General features: G+C 30.0%; 3 protein-coding genes across 3 annotated transcripts in view; all 3 read left to right on the forward strand.

The window, feature by feature from the left end:
• Window positions 1-954, forward strand: part of LOC105161107 (serine carboxypeptidase-like 27) — a 4,251-nt gene extending 3,297 nt beyond the window's left edge. Inside the window, exons 8-9 of the mRNA XM_011078694.2 lie at window positions 249-354; window positions 475-954. Coding sequence (XP_011076996.1) covers window positions 249-354; window positions 475-615 — 247 coding nt within the window. The 3' untranslated portion in view covers window positions 616-954. The remainder of the gene's footprint in view (window positions 1-248; window positions 355-474) is intronic.
• On the forward strand, window positions 3,642-8,009 carry LOC105161108 (beta-galactosidase 15-like). The gene is made up of 17 exons (XM_011078695.2): window positions 3,642-3,817; window positions 3,956-4,164; window positions 4,259-4,325; window positions 4,403-4,495; window positions 4,597-4,740; window positions 5,102-5,190; window positions 5,271-5,376; window positions 5,454-5,541; window positions 5,632-5,750; window positions 5,859-6,020; window positions 6,100-6,293; window positions 6,378-6,481; window positions 6,560-6,669; window positions 6,754-6,975; window positions 7,064-7,278; window positions 7,364-7,640; window positions 7,738-8,009. The coding sequence occupies exons 1-17, from the start codon at window positions 3,659-3,661 to the stop codon at window positions 7,846-7,848; spliced, it is 2,469 nt and encodes an 822-aa protein (XP_011076997.1). The 5' UTR covers window positions 3,642-3,658; the 3' UTR covers window positions 7,849-8,009.
• LOC105161109 (tetraspanin-6) lies at window positions 10,954-15,605 on the forward strand. Its single transcript, XM_011078696.2, has 3 exons — window positions 10,954-11,762; window positions 13,543-13,856; window positions 15,407-15,605. The coding sequence occupies exons 1-3, from the start codon at window positions 11,271-11,273 to the stop codon at window positions 15,444-15,446; spliced, it is 846 nt and encodes a 281-aa protein (XP_011076998.1). The 5' UTR covers window positions 10,954-11,270; the 3' UTR covers window positions 15,447-15,605.

Below are 20,626 nucleotides of genomic sequence, written 5' to 3' on the forward strand. Positions count from 1 at the left end.
TACTATGATATCAGAAAAGTAAATACCGACATGATCACTTGTGATCCTAACTGTCTACACTTAAGTTGCGCCCACATGGGGCGGCATCGAAGCTCTGCTGTGAACAGACATTTCAAGCTGAGAAATCAGCCGCCCATGTCGCCAACTTTCAACTTAGAATCCATACCATATTATATCCAATCACAGAGTTTATGATCTCTTTCTTGTACGAGAGTTGTTAATGAGGGATCATGCTTGGTTTCTTTCAGTGGAGATACTGATGCAGTTGTTCCCGTCACTGCAACTCGCTATTCAATCGATGCTTTGAAGCTTCCAACCATAACAAAGTGGTATCCTTGGTACGATAATGGAAAGGTAAGTGACAATAAAAACAAACATTGAAGTTTTCATTCTTTCTCTGCATCTATATTGCCATGTTGCTCCATAAACGAAACCTGGTATTTTCTGATTGACTTTTCCTACGCCATAACATAGGTTGGTGGATGGAGCCAAGTGTACAAAGGACTGACTCTGGTGACCGTTACTGGAGCTGGGCACGAGGTGCCTCTACATCGCCCACGACAAGCGTTTATTCTTTTCAGATCATTTTTGGAGAACAAGCCGATGCCCAGCTGAATCATATTTTCAAGACAAGTAGCTGATTTCTTCGTGTTGAAAAGAAACGAATAATCGTACGTATTTACTGTTCTTCTTTTTACTTAGCTCCATAATATTAGGTTGATTTGGATTACTGAGAAGAAAGATCAAATATGAGACTATAGATTTTTTTTTTTTTTTTTCTCTCGAAAGAAATACGTCTGTAGTTCGATTTGTTAACGATGTGTAGAGTGGAAACACGACATCTTGTACAAGATTTCTTTTGTAGTAAAGTTGCATTCTCTGCAACATCTTCCCAATTGTATTTTGAGAGATCAAATTTTGCTTTAATGATGTGTTTTGGAGGGAGTCCTGCAATTTTTTGAATTTTTTCATACTTATTTTAGGTAATTCTTACATTTCATTTTTTTTAATGAATCTGTTTCATCGATTATTTTTTCACTGGCACTGTCTGCACACTCAATGTGTGTGTGTTTAATTTTCTAAATTTGAACTTATATTTATTTATTAAAATTTGTTATGAAACAATATTTTAAATTATTTAAGCATTTGGTGATTTGTAACAAGTGAAATAAAGAATAAGTAAACTAAAATGAGGTTAATTGTACTTATGCCCCCTTTAAAAATACGAAATTATACTTTTTTCAGAAAGAAGTTTGAAATTAGACTTACACCTCCTCTAAAAAATTCACTGTTTATATCTAACACTTTTCATTAAGATTTGGACTAAAAATATTGACGTTCGTAAATAAAATACATAAATTTTTAATTTTATCCCTCGTTGAACATTCTCAAGCAATAATTTTGTACTTGTAAGGGAAAATATCAAACGCTGGACAAAATAAAAAATTTATGTAATTTTTTTTGCTAATATTAGCATTTTTCGTCCAAACCCTAACAAAAAGGAGTCAGGTGTAAACGATAAATTTTCGAAAAGGGTGTAAGTGTAATTTTAAAATTATTTTATAGAAGGATGTAATTTTACATTTTTAGAGGGGGTTTAAGTGTAATTAACCCAATACAATAACATAATACAAAATGATAAGAGATGGAAGAAATAAAACTTTAAATAAAAAAAAGTGAGATGAGAGATAAGGAAGGGAAATCAAACAAATAAAGAGGTTAGTGAAAAAGACAATATATATATATATATATATGCCAATTCATAATATTAAACATATATAATTAACTAATAATTGCTAATAATTAGTAAAAATAATATTAATTAATTAAAAAAAACATCAACTAAGTTTAGGTACCAACTTGGGGAATAGGTCAGCCTGGGGTGGGTTTTACATTTATACTAATGTAAAAAGAAAAATTCTTCCACATTCACAAACGATAGTTAATAATATCGCCATACTAATTTTTGATGAAGTAAAAAATGTATTTCATGATATAATAACTAATTTATTCAACTTTTCAAAATTAACATTCATTGATAAATTATTATTTTTTTCTTTCTTTCTTTTTGTAAATATAATGTACTAATTTATATATTTTTCTTATTTATAATATATTTTAAAGCGTAAACTTATTGTATGTACGTGAAAACAATATGTCACAACGGCCAGTCCTATTAAAAATAGGCGAGATGAATCTCAGGTTGACTAAATTGTACTTTTGTCCTTATATTTTGAGTTAAAATTGAATTTGATCCCTAAATTTTTTGAAACATAATTTTTGGTTTCTAATCTTTATAAATTGTTACGAATTAGGTTTATAATCTTTATAAGTTATTAGGATTTAGGCACAGTTTGGAACTCGTCCATCTTTCACATGGCGGAGCATTATAGGGGCGTGGGAATTGCCTTTAAGTGGTTGTCGTTGTAAAATTGGATCTGGTAAGTCAGTTCGGGATAATTGGCTACCAAAGACACATGGTTTTTGTATTACTACAGGCCCGAAGGTGACGAAGGTTTAAGCACTCATATTTCGTATAATTATGAATACCCGTTCATTGTTTGAATAACTACCAATACTCTTGATTTTAACGATCGTCTAATAATTAGCCCATTCCGTTAGTCTCCGTTAGGTTTCGATCTATTTTTTGCGTGAACTAACCAAAATGTCCATGTGGACTAATTTTATTTATTTTTTTTAATGTTTTTGATTTTTTTTACTGACTAAGTGGATAATATATTATTTATAATTTTTAAATCCACTTTGGTCGATTTTCTTTATAAATTTTTATTTTTAAAAAAAAGAAAAATACTGCTGGGCATAATTGACAATTTCATACACTTCTATCCAAAAATTACATAATTTTATCAAATTACATCAATGGTACTTGTAATTTTTCAAGCAGTGAAAAGATATTCGTAATTATGCCAAACCTCAGAAGAGATCGTTGTAATTTACCCAATTTATTTTTATATATGTGTATCTAGACTAACCTAATTATAATATTACACATATGCAAACGCTTTCTTTCTTTTTCATTTTTTTTTGCGTGAATTGATTATAATAATCAATACGTAATATCTATATCTAATAATTATAAACAACTATAATAATTATATATTAATTATCAATATTAAATAATTATATTTAATCAATAAATATTATCAAATTAGAATAATATCACACACGTTGATAGAGTTCGAACTCATTATATGAAGTAGAATTCTTAAATCTCACGAATTAGCTTGTCCAATAAATTGTGGACTCTTTCTCTCGGACGAAGTACTCAAACATAACTACACTTATCCGAATCTATTAAAAACAAAATTCATAATTTTTTATTTTGAATTGATAAAATTGAATTATGACATATTAATCCGTAAATACATAACTAACAAATAAACCCAAATTCCCAAAAATAATCCTACACTCAAAATTAATAAAAATAAATGGATATACCAAAATATAAATTCAAAATTCATTCAACTTGAATTCTTTATCCCGACGGTATTTCTGATCGGATATAACTAAAACCAGATTACGTTTGACTCAAAATCTTTTTCAGATATTCATATCCTCAAAATAAACCTATAAATTACCACAAATGACAGACACTTCTATTCACTACTATTTCAATTTCACTTATCTGTCCCACAGGATGAAGATGAATTTCTTGTTTCTCTTCTGTTGTTCTCTACTGATCCTCACAACCTGCACTGCCACAGACATTTCCCGCGATGGCCGGGCAATTACCATCAACGGCCAACGTAGAATAATTCTTTCAGGCTCTATTCACTATCCGAGAAGTACGTCTGAGGTATCAACGAACACAAAGATTTCCAAAATTTCACAGTTATTATTTTATTTTTTATTTTTACTAATAAATTGTAAGTATTAAGTTGTTTTACGCTCGATTTTTTAACCTATTTTTTTTTCTTTTAAATTTATTATTTAGATGTGGCCTGATTTGATAAAAAAGGCCAAGGAAGGAGGACTAGACGCTATCGAGACATACGTGTTTTGGAATGCTCATGAGCCATTGCGCCGGCAGTATGATTTCACCGGAAATTTGGACCTCATCAGGTTCATCAAGACCGTCCAAGACCAAGGCCTTTATGCTGTTCTCCGTATCGGACCGTACGTTTGTGCTGAATGGAACTATGGGTATGTTTTATTTTTATTATTATTCTTTAAAAAATATAATATTATTTGCTTTTTTTAAAATATATAAATTTAATTAATTTAATTAATTTACCAGAGGGTTTCCCGTATGGCTGCATAATATGCCCGGGATCGAGTTCCGTACGGCGAACAATGTGTTCATGGTAATAAATATTGATTTTTTTATTAAAAAAAATGAAATTACTATATGTGCTGACTTTTGACCGTCATAATATTTCAGAACGAGATGCAAAATTTCACGTCGTTGATAGTCGACATGGTAAAGAAGGAGAAGCTGTTTGCATCGCAAGGCGGCCCTATTATACTCGCTCAAGTCCGAATTTATTTAATTACATTATTATTATTATTATTATTATTATTAATATTTTGTTCATTATTTAATTTTAATTAATAATAAAAATAAATTGTTTGCAGATTGAGAATGAGTATGGCAATGTGATAGCATCATATGGAGATGCTGGAAAAGCATACATGAATTGGTGTGCAAATATGGCTCAATCTTTGGACATTGGTGTCCCTTGGATCATGTGCCAACAAAATGATGCTCCTTCCTCTGTGGTAATTTTAAAAGGCTGAATCGTAGTTTATTTCCCTATTATATTAAAAATGAACATATTATCCCTTTTGAAAAAATTATAGTAATTTATCCCCTTATACTTATTAAAATGAAGCAATTTACCTCCTTATACAAAGAGGTAAATTACTTCATTTTAAAGATAATAGGGGGGTAAATTATTATATTTTAAAAAATATAGGGAGAAAATCGATATTTGTTTTTTCATAAGGGGGTAATTTGCTAATTTGCAATATCACAAGGGGTTGCTTGTATTTTTCCCAATTTTAAAATAATATTTTTTAATTTTAAATGGGATTTAATTACATTCTTTTTTTAATTTTAAAAAAATATATTTGGTTGTAGATAAACACGTGCAACGGATGGTACTGCGATCAATTCACACCGAACAACCCTAACAGCCCAAAGATGTGGACAGAAAATTGGACTGGATGGTAGGTTTTATTTATTTTTAATTATTTTCAATATATTGATTATTTGAAAATTAATTAATTAATTAATATTCATGAATTAGGTTCAAGAATTGGGGTGGCAAAGACCCACACAGGACTGCTGAGGATCTCGCGTTTTCCGTTGCACGATTTTTCCAGCTTGGTGGCACTTTTCAGAATTATTACATGGTAAATAAATATTAAACCATGCTGGAAAAATTAAATTAAATTAAATTTATTTTAGCTAAATATTTATTCATATTTAGTATCATGGCGGGACGAATTTTGGTAGAACGTCGGGTGGTCCGTATATTACCACGACATACGACTACGATGCTCCTCTCAATGAATACGGTAAAATAAATTATTTTTTTATTAATTTTTAAATTATTATTTTTTATTTTGTCTTAATATTATCATTTATATTTTTAAATTTTTATTCAGGTTCCTTGAACCAGCCGAAATATGGACATTTGAAACAGCTCCACGACGTGTTGCACTCAATTGAGAAAACTCTGACTTATGGCAATGTTTCTAGTACTGATTATGGAAACTCTGTGACGGTCAGTCATTTGGTGTCTCACTGATTTTTGATATATTTACACACACATCGAGTGTATGTAAGTACGTACATACGTACTCTTTTTATTGCTAATTATGAATCATTACAGGCAACTGTTTACTCGACGAACGACCAACAAACTTGCTTCTTCGGCAACGCAAACACCACGGCCGATGCGACCGTAACATACCAAGGGGCCAAGTACAACGTGCCCGCATGGTCCGTGAGTATACTTCCCGACTGTAAGAAGGAGGTTTTCAATACCGCCAAGGTATAATTTTTATAAAATTTTTGACGTAAAATAAAATATTAAAGAAAAAAAATTTAATAATAATTTATTTATTGTACAGGTAAATACTCAGACATCAATGATGGTGAAGGTGTCAAACAAGGCAGAAGATGAGCCAATGGCACTGAAATGGACATGGATGTCTGAGTCTCTGCATAAGACTCTGGTTCATGGAAAGGGTGAAGTCTCCGCCAGCCACCTTCTTGATCAAAAGGTTGCTAATGATGTTAGTGACTATATGTGGTACATGACAAGGTATTTTATTTTATTTTTTTCCCCAAGAATAATTAAATAATATTTTTTAATTATTTAGCTAATTTTTTTTTTATTATTATTTAGTTTGCATTTGGGTAAAGACGACCCCGTCTGGAGCGATGAAATGAGGATTAGGATTAACGGTACTGGACATGTGATGCACTCTTTCATAAACGGCGAACACCTCGGTAGGAAATTGAAATAAATTATTTTATTTTAAATATTTGAATTTTAATGAAATTAAATAATTTTTATTTATGAATTAGGTTCTCAATGGGCTACATATGGAGTCTTTAACTATAAGTTTGAGAAGAGGATTCATTTGAAGCCTGGAAGGAACCAAATTACATTGCTTAGTGCTACAATTGGGCTGCAGGTTTTTATTTATTTATTTATTAATTATTTCATTTTATTTTATTTGATTTTCTATTTTTTTATTCATTAATTAATTATTGTATAGAACTACGGTCCAAACTTTGATGTGGTACAAACTGGACTACCTGGACCCATCGAGATTATTGGTCAGAAGGGTGATGAGTGCATCATCAAGGACTTGTCCAAGCGTACATGGACGTACAAGGTCGGGTTAGATGGGTTCAACACGAAGCTATTCAATAATAATGTTGACAAGGTGTGGAGCACTGGAGAAATGCCCATCAACAAGATGATGACGTGGTACAAGGTATTTAAAAATAAATAATTAATTTTATTTATTAAACATTCAAAAAAATATTTATAATTTTCATATTTTAATTTTTTTTATTTATTAGACAACATTCAAGGCGCCGTTGGGAGAGGAGCCGGTGGCCGTGGACTTGCAAGGGCTAGGGAAAGGGATGGCTTGGGTTAACGGCAATAGTCTCGGCCGGTACTGGCCGAGTTACATGGCGGAGGAGGATGGCTGCTCCGCCGAGCCATGCGACTATCGCGGCTCATATGATAACAGCAAATGTGTCTCCAATTGTGGCCAGCCTACTCAGAGATGGTTTGTTTTTCAGAAAATATTTCGTGTAAAATTAATGGTAGAATTTTTAATTTTTATGTACTTATTTATTCATTTTGTTTCACAGGTACCATGTTCCACGTTCGTTCATGAATAGAGATGTGAATGAACTGGTCCTTTTCGAGGAAATCGGAGGCAATCCGAGTCTTGTCAATTTCCAAACTGTAAGGCCGGGAAGTGTTTGTGGAAATGCCTACGAGGGTAAAGACATGGAATTGAGTTGCTACGGCAGGCCAATTTCGGGCATCAAGTTCGCCAGTTTCGGCAACGTACAAGGTGTTTGTGGTTCATTCCGAAAGGGTACTTGTGAAGCCAAAAGTGATGTCCTTTCGTTTGTCCAAAATGTAATCTCTCACTTTCTCTTTTTGAATTTTTCCTCATTTATACCGTTTTTAATTATATGACAACTGTAATACTTATTTTTTTAATTGAACTTTGCAGGCCTGTGTGGGGAAAGAAAGTTGCGTAGTCCGAGCTTCTGAAAGTCTGTTAGGATCGACAAGTTGCGACTCAAGCACGACGAAGAGGCTTGTCGTGGAGGCGATGTGTTAGATTTTCTAATCATTTAGAATTAGATAATTTAGGAAGTTTTTATTTTACATCCCATATATATTGAATAAATGGGACGTAGCTTAAGTAGTTCTTTTTTTATTTTTAATTTAATTTAGTTATTTGTTCAAAGTAGGATTGAATTTTGGGCTATCTTATGTGGTCTAGTCTTTTTAATTTTCAATAATAATTCTATTATTGGTTTCAATCATTGCCTTTTTGTTTTTTGTTCAAATAATTTCCAATTGGTCCCAACTCAAGATTTTGGACCATTTGCCTTTCACTTTTTTGTTTTTTAATTATATAATTCATAATGGAATTGCATTTATACATCTTTATACATAATCTTGATTAAAATAACATCACATTTTTTTAAAAATTAAATGTTTATTCCATTGATCTCGTAATAATCAATTTTATATATCGCAGATGAAATATTATTATATTAAATATTCTGAAAAGTATAGTTAAGTACTATATCTATAAAAAAATAATTCTTAATTACTCTATAATTATGAATGTATGAAATTTTTTATTAAAAAATAAACTTTATTTTAGTTAAAATTTAATTTCAAATTATAGTTCATTGACCTTATAATAAATAAGTAAATGATACATTATGGGGCTTCAAGAGTTAATAAAAAAAGGGTAAATTACACTTTGCCATTTGAACTATGCCCGTTTTTATATTTTGACATCTAATTTTTTTTTTGTAGCGTGTTATCTTAATTTTGCGAAATTTACATTTTACCATACAAAATCTATTTTTTTCTGAATATTTTGCCAAAAAAACATCACATGCTATGCATTTTTGAAAAATATCACATTATACAACCCCATCTAATATTTTATTTTTTTTATGTCAATTTGCCATATCAACTTTGAGAAATTTGTAATTTATCATATAAGATCTTTTTTTCTGAATTTTTTGCCAAGAAAATATCGCATCACATAACTCTTAAATACCACATTTGCACTGCATGTGATGTTTTTTTTAATAAAAAACTTGATGAAAAATTAGTTATGAATGGGAAAGTGTAACATCTAATAAAGTTGAGATGGTAAGTTGACAAAAAAAAAATTAAATATCAAATTGAAAAATTAATCATAATTCGAATGGTAAAATATAATTAATCCTAAAAAGAATTACAATAAAGAAACAAAAAGTTATATTATTTAGGTGCATTAATTAATAATGTATATGCATGCAAGTAAAGGCATATCAAGGCAGCAAAGCCTGCAGCACTTTATGTGTCGACCATCAAATTGCATAATTATTGGGAAAAATAAAATAAAATAAAATAGAAGATAAGATTCAATCAAAATAAAATTAATTTATTAGGTTTTTGATAATGCTTTGAAAAAGAAGCAAAAAATGGGGTCCAAAATATGGGTGATTTGACGAAATTGTCCTCAGGTTCTTTGCTTGCCTTGGACCTAGTAACTGCGCACTTGATACCTTTATTCTCCGGCAAGAAGGATATATCATTTATATATACGATCTCTTTTGATTGTTGAGTCGAGTGGTGATCAAATTCTCTTTGTACAATTTGATGTTATGATTGATGGGGACTGAGGAGTTTAAATATTATTTGGATAGTATGTGGGTCAAAAGTTAGTTTTTAAAGAGTGATAAAAGTTGAGAATTAATTACAAGAGAATTTTCAGTAAATGTGAAAATTTAGAAGCTTCTTCATAGTTGTTTATTTGACGTTTTCATGCATTTTATATCAATTGCAAATGAAAAGTTTGACAGGCTTTAAGCCTCGATCGGTTCCTCTCCTCCTCAGCTAGTGTTTTTTCAAGAGAAAATTGTAAACATGGTATGAAGGACGAGCGGATAATACCTTGCGCAACATAGCACCAATCGAGTTGCAAGTCGTATCATTTAATTCCCTTTGTGGGAACGAGGTCATGTGCGCATAACAAGTCGCTCGTCTGGAGAACTCGTGATGATGTAGGCACGCGTCCCACATCAGCTGTAGACGAGGAACCTTGAGGCTTATGAACCCTTTAATTTCATACATCAGGACAAGATCGTAAAGCTCATACGCAGTAAAAGAGAATAATATTTTATGCAATGAAACACTAATCGATTTTGCAAGTTATATCACGTGCTTTATCTATATATATAATTTTTTTTATCTAAAAGTAACAGTTATGTAGGCCAATAGTTAATTATATGATTATTGCCCCGGTTAATTAAAGAAAAATGCTATGAAGTCTTTTTTTTTTTTTTTGGACAAAATTGTCGGGATATTTGCATAATTTGCCTATGGTAGCCTCACTACATGAAATTAAACTTTAATTTTTATTGAAATAAATATTATAAGTTGATCCTTGTTGGCTAGCTTATTGCAGTTTATATAGAGTGATGAGTTTTTACAGTTCATGACATTCAAGTTATTATTATTTTTTTGGAACCAACAATATAATTAAAGATTAGAGCTCGTCGATATATATATATAATATAATCAAAATTTAAGGCGTAAAACTCTAAAGCACGTACACTTGCACATTTAGGATTTATTAGAAAAAAAATATAACTTTTAACTATGGTTAGTTATTATGATAAAAAATAAAAAAATCATGAGTAATACTAATTAATTATGACTGCATAACGGCTATCTGCCGTTGTTTCTACAAATGGGTCAGAATATTTTGCTACAGCTAAAAATTATGGTAAATATTTAGTCATAGGTAAAATCATAGTAAATATTGAGTAATTATAGTCAAAATTTAAATTTTTGCATCAATTATATCTGATTATGGTAAATAATATTAATTTACAATAATTTTAAAACTGCAGTTATCTTATAATGTAAGAAACATTACTCAAAGAGATTCTTGTTGACAAATAATAATAGAGAAAAATCATCACTAATATTTTTGTCCTACATGATGCAAAAATCATTTGAACTTGATGAAAACCCTAGCTAGTGTTGCTACTCCTTTCCTATATATAATGATCAATCATGTCAACTGCCCATAGACACACACACAAATGGTATGCTTTTGCTAAGTGACCAACACTGCTAAGTTTCCCTCACCATTTGCAAAAAGCCTCTTTTGCTAATCCCAACACTTCCAAAAAAGCAATTCCTTAGCCTCTAAGAAGTGCAATTTGGTCAATATGCATCAACTATATATGAACCCTTTCACTACACTAATTTTTTAAAGTAATCATCTCCCCTCCCCACACCACACCACACCACACCAATACCTTATTATTCCAAGCACCTAAAGCAACTACACACAGAAAAGCATAAAGCAAAACCCTATTAAATATCCCCTCCACAACCAAACAAATCAAAAACACTAAAGCAAACAAACACTCATCAAATCAAGAAAAAAACACACACTACACACACTAGAGCCCACATAAGAAACTATCGTCCTTCTTCCTCCTCCTCCTCATCGTCATCATGTACAGATTCAGCAACACGGTTATAGGGTTTCTCAACCTCTTCACCCTCCTAGCCTCGATCCCGATAATCGGGGCGGGGCTGTGGATGGCCAGGAGCAGCACGACGTGCGAGAGCTTCCTCCAGACTCCACTACTCGTCGTGGGCTTCGTCATCCTGATAATATCGCTGGCGGGCTTCATCGGCGCCTGTTTCCACGTTGCATGGGCGCTGTGGGTGTACTTGGTGATCATGCTCTTCCTCATCGGCGCACTGATGGCTCTGACGATTTTCGGGTTCATCGTTACGGGGCCTGGAGGGGGGGTGGTTGTGCCTGGGAGGATGTACAGGGAGTATCATTTGGACAACTATTCTCCATGGTTGAGGAAGAGGATTGAGGATCCTCATTATTGGCTGACTGTAAGAAGTTGTATTCTGGGGTCCAAGGCTTGTTCTAAGGTTGTTCTTTGGACGCCGTTTGATTATTTGACTAAGGACATGACTCCTATTCAGGTAATTCTTGTTATGTGTGTGTGTATATATATATATATATATATTTATATATATGCATGTTTTGATATTATTTCTTAGTTCTCTATGCTTGTTTAGGGTTCAACAATTAAATTTTTGAAGATTAATTGATTGTGTAGGATCCCACAGAAAATATTATTTTTTTAATAATTAATACGATGATTAAAAGCAAAAAATTCATGATGAATACTATTAACCGCCGTATTTGCAAGTGAAGTAAAAAAATGAATTGAGTTAAAACCACGATAAATATTTTTGTTCATAACTAAAATCATAACATATATTAATTAGTCGTGGTTAAAATTTAATTTGACCGTCATAGATAATATTAATTTATTATAATTTTTAAATTATAGTCATTTACAATTTAATTAAAAAAATTATTTATTTCCGTAGTGGTCAGAATTTATAATTAAAGACTATATATTCTCCCTTTTCTTTAATTCTAAGATACAATTTTTTTTCGGGTGGGGGGTTATTATTTAAAGTTGTATGGTTAAAATAAAAAGTATTCTTGTTGTTTAATTTATCAAACTCAATTAATTATATTATATGTATTTATTTTGTGATTAATTAATGATTTCAACTAAACTTGATTTTCAGTTAGTATTTTTCATGAAAACTTAGATAAAAATGAAAATTATATCCATGAAAAAAGGGGAGAAAATTAATCTCATTTTCTTGTTTTCTAAATAAAAAGAGAAAATTCATGTTTTCTATCTAGAAAATGCCATGAATATTATCACCTAGAAAAAAAAAATTATTTATTTATTCTTTTATGTTGATTAGACAAGTGAATAATTAGGCTATTGCCTTTATTTAGAACAATTTTGAAGCATCTTTTACCCAACTTGTGAGTCAGAAAAGAATAGGAACTCTAGCTGCATAGATGCCTATTGCAGAAAAGAAATACTTATTTCACCATAATTTTTTTTAAATTATATTTTGCCATTCGAATTATGATCGTTTTTACACTTTTGCTTCTAATTTCCTTTTTGTGTCAACTTATCATTTCACCTTTATGAAATTTTGTACTTTGCCATTTATAATTATTTTTCCAACGAGTTTTTTTTGTTTAAAAATATTGCATGCAGTACACATGTAATATTTAAGGGTTGTGTGAAGTGATATTTTTCACATATGCACAGCGCATGCACAAAAATTAGCAAAAAAACAGTAAAGTGTAAATTTCGTAAAGTTGAGATAGCTGGTTGACTTTAAAAAAAAGTTAGATGTCAAAGTGTGAAGACGGGCATAGTTTGGATGGAAAAATGTAATTTACCCAAAAGAAATTTAGATCAAATACATTTTTAGTCTCATTATTTATGGAACTTTCTAAAATAATCCCATAATTTTTAAAAAATTCTCATTTCGGTTCTCATATCACCTTCTGTTAGGAGTTGATGGAAAAAATCACGTGAAAGTTAATATGGTTATTTCCCTCCACTCTGAAAATATAATGGTCACATCATTTTCTTCTGCCGATTTCCTTGTCGAAATTGTCAGAAGGACTGAAATTGATGCAGGGACTATTTTTGAGAATCTTATAAGTAATGGGGTTAAAAGTGTAAAATATTACATAAATTATGGGATAAAAGATACAATTCTGCCACAAAATAATATATTACTTGATACAGTTCAACTGTTAATTTATGACCTTTTCTGTAATAAACTCAAATCTCAAGGATGTATCCGTAATTATCCCACAAATAAATTATTAAGGAGCAGAAATGAGAATGAGTGAACTGATTCTGCGGTGCAGTCTGGATGCTGCAAGCCCCCAACATCATGCAACTACGCGGCGGCGACGCTGGCGCAGGAGGCCGACTGCTACCGATGGAACAACGCGCCGGCGGTATTGTGCTACGATTGCGACTCTTGCAAGGCGGGGGTGCTGGAGGACGTGCGGCGGGACTGGCACAAGCTGTCGGTGCTGAACATCGTGATGGTGATCGTCCTCATCGGCATTTACTCGATCGGTTGCTGCGCGTTCCAGAACGCCAAGCGTGCCGAGACCGACTACCCCTACGGCCATAACCGCATGTACAAAGTCCGGCCCAGATGGGATTTTCACTGGTAATACATACATATATGTTTGTATGTATGCTTTTTGTGAGTGTTGTTATTTCATTATTTGAGTTTATTATATAATATCTTTATTTGACTCTTCACGAGTTAATTTTTTACAAAAATTAGAAATATTATATAAATGTTTTTCTGAAATCATATTTTAAATGGGTTTGATGCAATTTACCCTCCTATGATATTGAAAATGAGCAAATTACCACCTATAAAAAATAAATAATAATTTACTCCATTATATTTAAAAAAATTGAAGCAATATACTTTCTTGCCTAAGAAGGTAAATTGCTATATTTTGATAAATATAGGGGGTAAGTTGCTATTTTATTTTTTATAAGGGGTTGTTTGCTTATTTTTCATAATACAGATAGGTGGATTGCAATTTACCCTATTTTAAATGAAGTTTCGTCTTGTAATTTAGATTATTTGGCATTTTGGTCCTTTAACTTTTTAGGATAGCATTTTGTTCCTATATTTTTTTAGTTTTCATACTTTTAGTCATTTCTTCTGATCAAATTTATTATTCTCGCCAGAAAAATGCATGTGGCTTTCACGTGATATTTTAAATGTGGGGATTTTGTTCCTATTGACCCATTTCTGCCAGCATTTTTTTCCCTTTAACTTTCTACATTAGTATATATTTGGTCCTACATCTTTTTAATTTTTACAATTTTAACCTTTTCTTGCTAAGTTCGCCCTCCTCACTGGTGGAGGTGAATTCCAACTAACACAAGAATCGAAATCGTGAAAATTAAAAAGATATAGGACCAAAATATTATTCTAAAAAATTAAAAAAAAAATACCAAATAACTTAAATTACATACACGACCAAAAATGCATATAATACTTTTAATTGTAATAGTCATGATCAAGAATCTATATATGTATATATATATATATATATATTCAAGGGATAAGTTTCAATTTAATATAGGGTAAAATAAGTAAATATTCTCTAAAGTTAAGCTTAATTACAAATATTTTTTACCTTTTATAAAATTAATTGTTAGCATAATGTACTTCAGTAGATGTTTGTGTAAAACTTCAGTATTAAAATAATGAGTCTACTTGTATAATTACAACTTTAAAGACTGCTCTTATAATTGGGTGTTTGTGTAATTAGACGTAACATACGAAAATATAAATATATTTTACCCTTTACTATATAATATGTGCTAGTTAATGTAATTTGGCTTAACGAATAAGAACGAACCGGCAATTGAAGTCAAATCACTCAAATTTTAAAAAATATCGAATATATATGCACATATATGTATGTTACATAAATATTTTATATTTTAAAGTAATAAAGAAAATACCAATACAAGATATATATATATATATATATATATTACAAAACTTATTATATTAATCTAGAAGTCATTTCAACAGTGAAATCTATTATATAATAAAAGGTGTTAAACAATTTGAATTTTTTTTAATTTATATAATTATTTTACCTCTCTTGTGATATAATATTTCATCGATTTTCGTGCTATTTTTTTTAAATATATTAACTTTATTTATTTAATTTTTAATTGTAGGTGGAGATGGTTGGATGACAGAAGGCATCAGCTTTACTAAGCCAAAGATGACCCCTCTTTACTTCTTTTAAGATTTGAATTTGGGTCATTACCACTTATGTTGTAACCCATATGCATCTTTTCATACTTATATACATATGCTTTTTTTGTACAAAATTCAGATTTTACTTTATTTTCAGTGTCATAGTTGCAGCTTTACTCAACTTTCTACTTATTAACATTTTGAGTAAATTATAATAAATTAATTTTATATAATTATGAAGGCTTAATTATATTTACTGTCCCGTATATAAATGGATAGAAGGACCCTAAATATAGTGGTGGCAAAAAATATTTCAAAATTATTTATTTATATTTTTTTGCAATTGTAGACTCCGGCAATTGAATTTTTAAAAGTGGTCGGAATTTACTTATGTGGACAAAAATTAGGGCTTTTGTTTTGGACTTTTGTTGACTGGCATTTTCTTCTTTTTTTTTTAAATCAACTGCCCTGCAACATAAGCAACGACGTTAGAAAAAAATAAAAAGTGCTTATTTAAAATTTTTTTATAATTGGACATTTTATTTTAATTTCTTTTATGTCACATAAGCGATTACATGAAAAAAAAAATTCAAATTGCATACAAATAAATTTTGAATTTAAATATTAGTTGTTGTGGCTCGACATTTCTAAGTGTGTATAAATAATTTTACACACTTTAATATATATCATAAATTTTAAAATATAAATACTTAAATTATGAAAAATTAGATTATATTATAATATTGTTGATAATATTAAATAATAAAAATTAAAATTGTTATTTTATATAATATAAATTTAATTAAACTAACTTACGCCCTAAACCCACTCCCCCCTCTACCTCCGCCTCCCCTCTCCTTGGGTCTGCGACACAGTCTTCCCACTCTGTTGGGGCCAGCGATGCCGTCGCCCCATTATGTGAGGAGACGGTGGTGGCGTGGGGGGAGAGGGGCGGGTGTTTAATTTTTAATTTAATCTATATATATTATATAATATAATAGTTTTGTTATTATAATTATATACATAATATAAAATTTTATATGATTTTACTTTTTTTTTTTCATTTAAGTGTTTATATGGCACATAAAAAATAATAAAAAAGAAATACTTAGTCAGTAAAAGTTCCAAAAAAAATTCTAATTTTTGTCTACGTGAGCAAATTTCGGTAACTTTTAAAAATTCAATGGCTACTCCTATTATACGCGGCAGTAAATGCAATTAAGTCTAATAATGAATACACTTTATTATTCAAAAAATTATAAAAACTTCCTAATATTTGATAAAATTATGTAATTCTTAAATGGAGATATGCAATTATCAACTTTTTTCTTGCTATATCCTTTTTTAAAAAAATGTAAAAAGAATCATGAGGTGGATAGAAAAAATTAAAAAACTATATAAAAAAAAAATTCAATTAGTCTATAAGAGCATTTTAATCAGTTTACCAAAGAAAAAGATAAAAACTCAATAGGGACTAAAGATTGGGCTAGTTGTTAGATGACAACTGAAATTAAGGAATATCGGTAAATTTTCAAACAACGAGGGAATATTTTTAATTATGCCAAACATTAGGACTAACACTAGATGCCTCCATCCTTTTATTCTTCAACTCATTGATGATGATCCAATAAGTCTCAAATTTATCGAATGTACGTTCTGTAAGTTTTATCAAATTTAATGGTTGATCTGAATTTTGACGGCCTGATTAGCCCATGCAGTTCAAATGATAGTAACATCAACATAGTACTAACATTTATGAATATACAATTTGGGTAATTACTTTTTTTCTCTTGCTATAGCTATCAACTTGCATTCCAATCATAATTTTCTCACGAATTTCTTATTTATATATCAATTTCTCATTTTGATTTATTTTTATGATTATTTATTCCTAAATGCGAGACTAACTTAGGCGTCGGAGTGCTAACGTGTTGTTTTCATAGGTTCTTGTTTTTCAAGATCTTTTTCCTTAATCAGCCAAGTCCATTATCATGATCCAAGCTTATTGGATTCATGCTAAAATTGCACGCATCACCGTAGGTTTGAGCCCACCGAACATGTGGGTATTTGTCACACTTTACTTATTTCATAATTTTTTATTACATTGAGGTATAAATCAAACTAATGTACTGCTCAATTTATTTGAAATATTTATATTGCCATCCAAACTATGTCCGTTATTATACTTCAACATCTAAATTTTTTTGTATCAACTTGTTATCTCAACTTTACGAAATTTACACTTTACCACATATGATCATTTTTTACTATTTTTTTATCGAAAAAACATCACATGCTGTGCATAAGTAAAAAAATATCACATGACATAACCCTTAAATATCACATGTGTAGGGCATGTGATGTTTTTTTTCGACAAAAGCTTGGTGAAAAAAATAGTTATAAATAGCAAAATGCAAAAATTCGTAACATTGAGATGGTAAGTGTCACCACAAAAGATTAAATGCCAAAGTGTAAAAACGATCATAGTTCGGATGGCAAAATGTAATTTATCCTTTATATAATCATGTCATTGTTCCTTTAAAACAACAATATTTTTCATCCCATAGCATAGAATATTTTCACTTTTGGTCCCATGTCACATTTTTTTTTAGATATTCTAATAAAAAATAAGCATGTGGCCTTTAGAGCTTTTATATTTTTTATCGCATTGATTTCAGAATTCTCGCTTTCAACCTCATAAACTCAACGACTATATGACTTTTTTCGTTAAATATCTAACGAAAAAGTACCATCGGACCAAATGTGCTATTATGTAAAAAAAATTACAAATCAAAAATAAAAATTCCGTAATCAATAAAATCTCAATTAAATTACAAAACAAAAAATGCTATCAATAATAACATCCAAGAGAGAAGACCTCGTACTCATGATAGAGTGTTTTTAAGCCACATGACCCAATATTTTTCAATTTCTATATTTTGATTTTTTTTAAGTCTACAGTCAAATATGGGAAACTCTTTGCATTCTTCCAAACAAATCTCCTCCAAGAATTAAGAGCACAAAAGGAGGAACTATCCATTGACTCCTAATTCCAACTTTTGTGGAGAAATGGTCTTCCTTTTTTCATACACAAAGAATATATGTTAATTATTTAATAATATTTTTTTTATCTAAAATAAGTAAATTTCTTGACTTGCATACTATAATTTGATCATGAGGGATTTGAATTAATCAACAGCCTATGTATTTTTCTAGTTATTATTAAATTTTTTTCAAATATTTTTATTTAAATTAGTTGTAACTAAAACTCTTTATTATTATTTAGTTTGTCAGAATTCTATTTCAATATTATTATAAAAATTAGGGTTAATTACACTTTGTCACCCCAACTATGATCATTTTTTATACTTTGGCATCTAAACTTTTTTTTTGTGTCAACTTACCATCACAACTTTAAGAATTTTTGCACTTTGTCATCTATAATTACTTTTTAATCAAGTTTTTTTTTTATTGAAAAAAAATCACATGCAGTGAAAATGTGATATTTTTCACATATATACAGTATGTGATATTTTTCTACCAGAACGATTAAGAAAAAAGCTATCATATATGGCGAAGTGCAAATTTCGCAAAGTTGAAATGGTAAGTTGACCAAAAAAAAATAAAAAAAATTAGATGGTAAAGTGTAAAAATGGGCATACTTCGAAAGGCAAAATTTATCCTAAAAACTAATTGCAAACTTATTTATTTGGACACGTAAATTTAGAATTCTATTATTAATGAAAGGATATATTGGTATCACCAAAAAAGAGAATAAATATAAAGCATGGCAAATCATTCACACATATATAATATATAAGATAAATATATTATACAATATCAATAAAAAGTATCGTAATTGTTATTATCGTCTTAAATATTAGCTTATATATTATAAATTTTTTTGCATAAGTTCTAGTATATTATTATTGTTGTTGTTGTTGATCTTATTATTTTTGTTGTGGTCGAACGCGATTTTTCTTTACTAGCTCAAAACCAACCTAACCCACACTTAACCCGCCGATTGTTGTGCAGTTTAGGTTGGACCGATCGATTGGTGCGGCCATGCAGTTTTGATGATTAGCCCTAGAGGATATGATGGATATATCGATAATATTAAATTATCAATAAGGATATAAAAGTATTTTTTATATATAAATCACACAATAAATATATACACCATACCATATTATAAAACTTTCAATACTATTATAAATACCCTGTATATTATTTTTTAGGATAAATTATAACAACCTCCCCTAAAATTTGACATAATTACGAATATCCCCTTGTTGTTTGAAAAATTAAGGAACACTCCCTCTTATTTTAACGGCCATCTAACAATTAGCTCAATCCATTAGGTTTTCATCCATTTTTTATGGTTAACTGACCAAAATGTCCTTGCGGATTAAAAATATAATTGTATTTATTTTTTTATGTACTAAGTGGATAATTTTTATAAATTTTAATTATTCTTCATCCATCTCGTTCGATTTTTTTTTATAAATTTTTAATTTTAAAAAAAAATAAAATAATACAGTAAGGGCAAAGTTGACAGTTTCATATCTTCATCCAAGAATTATATAATTTCAATAAATATCATGGAGTGTTTGTAATTTTTCAAACAACGAAGGGTATTCGTTATTATTCGAAAAACAAAACTTGAGAAGGATTAGTATGTGGAGGATACTTTTTCCTTTGATTCTCCTACTCAAAACCATATCCACCTCATAATTGAAAGTAAGATGTTGAGATTGGTCCCAAAGACCATCAACAATTGGACTTTTATGAGGCAAAATTAATGGCTGAGGACCACTTATAAAGTGAAAATGGTCCTGCACTGTGACATAAATGTCGCACGTTGAATAGTTCCTCCGGACCCTTTCAATCCTTCTCATCATGTTGGACTTGTTACGAAATAAATTAATACTATTCTCAAAATTCAACTATATATATATATAGTTATTTTCTAAATATGAATATGTTGAGAATTGACCATTGTATTGGCTAATTCTGACGTTAGAAATTCTCAATAGCACGTCATTCCTACCTGCACCTCCTAACTTATAATTTATCTAGATAAATTAACTCTATTTTTTAAAAAAATTATATATACACTCATAAAAAACGTCGGCATCATTTACACAAATCACCCCTACTTTTTGAAAAAACTCACATGTATTTGCAAAAACGTCAAC

Source organism: Sesamum indicum, linkage group LG4 (genome assembly GCF_000512975.1).
Source record: "Sesamum indicum cultivar Zhongzhi No. 13 linkage group LG4, S_indicum_v1.0, whole genome shotgun sequence".
NCBI lineage: Eukaryota > Viridiplantae > Streptophyta > Magnoliopsida > Lamiales > Pedaliaceae > Sesamum > Sesamum indicum.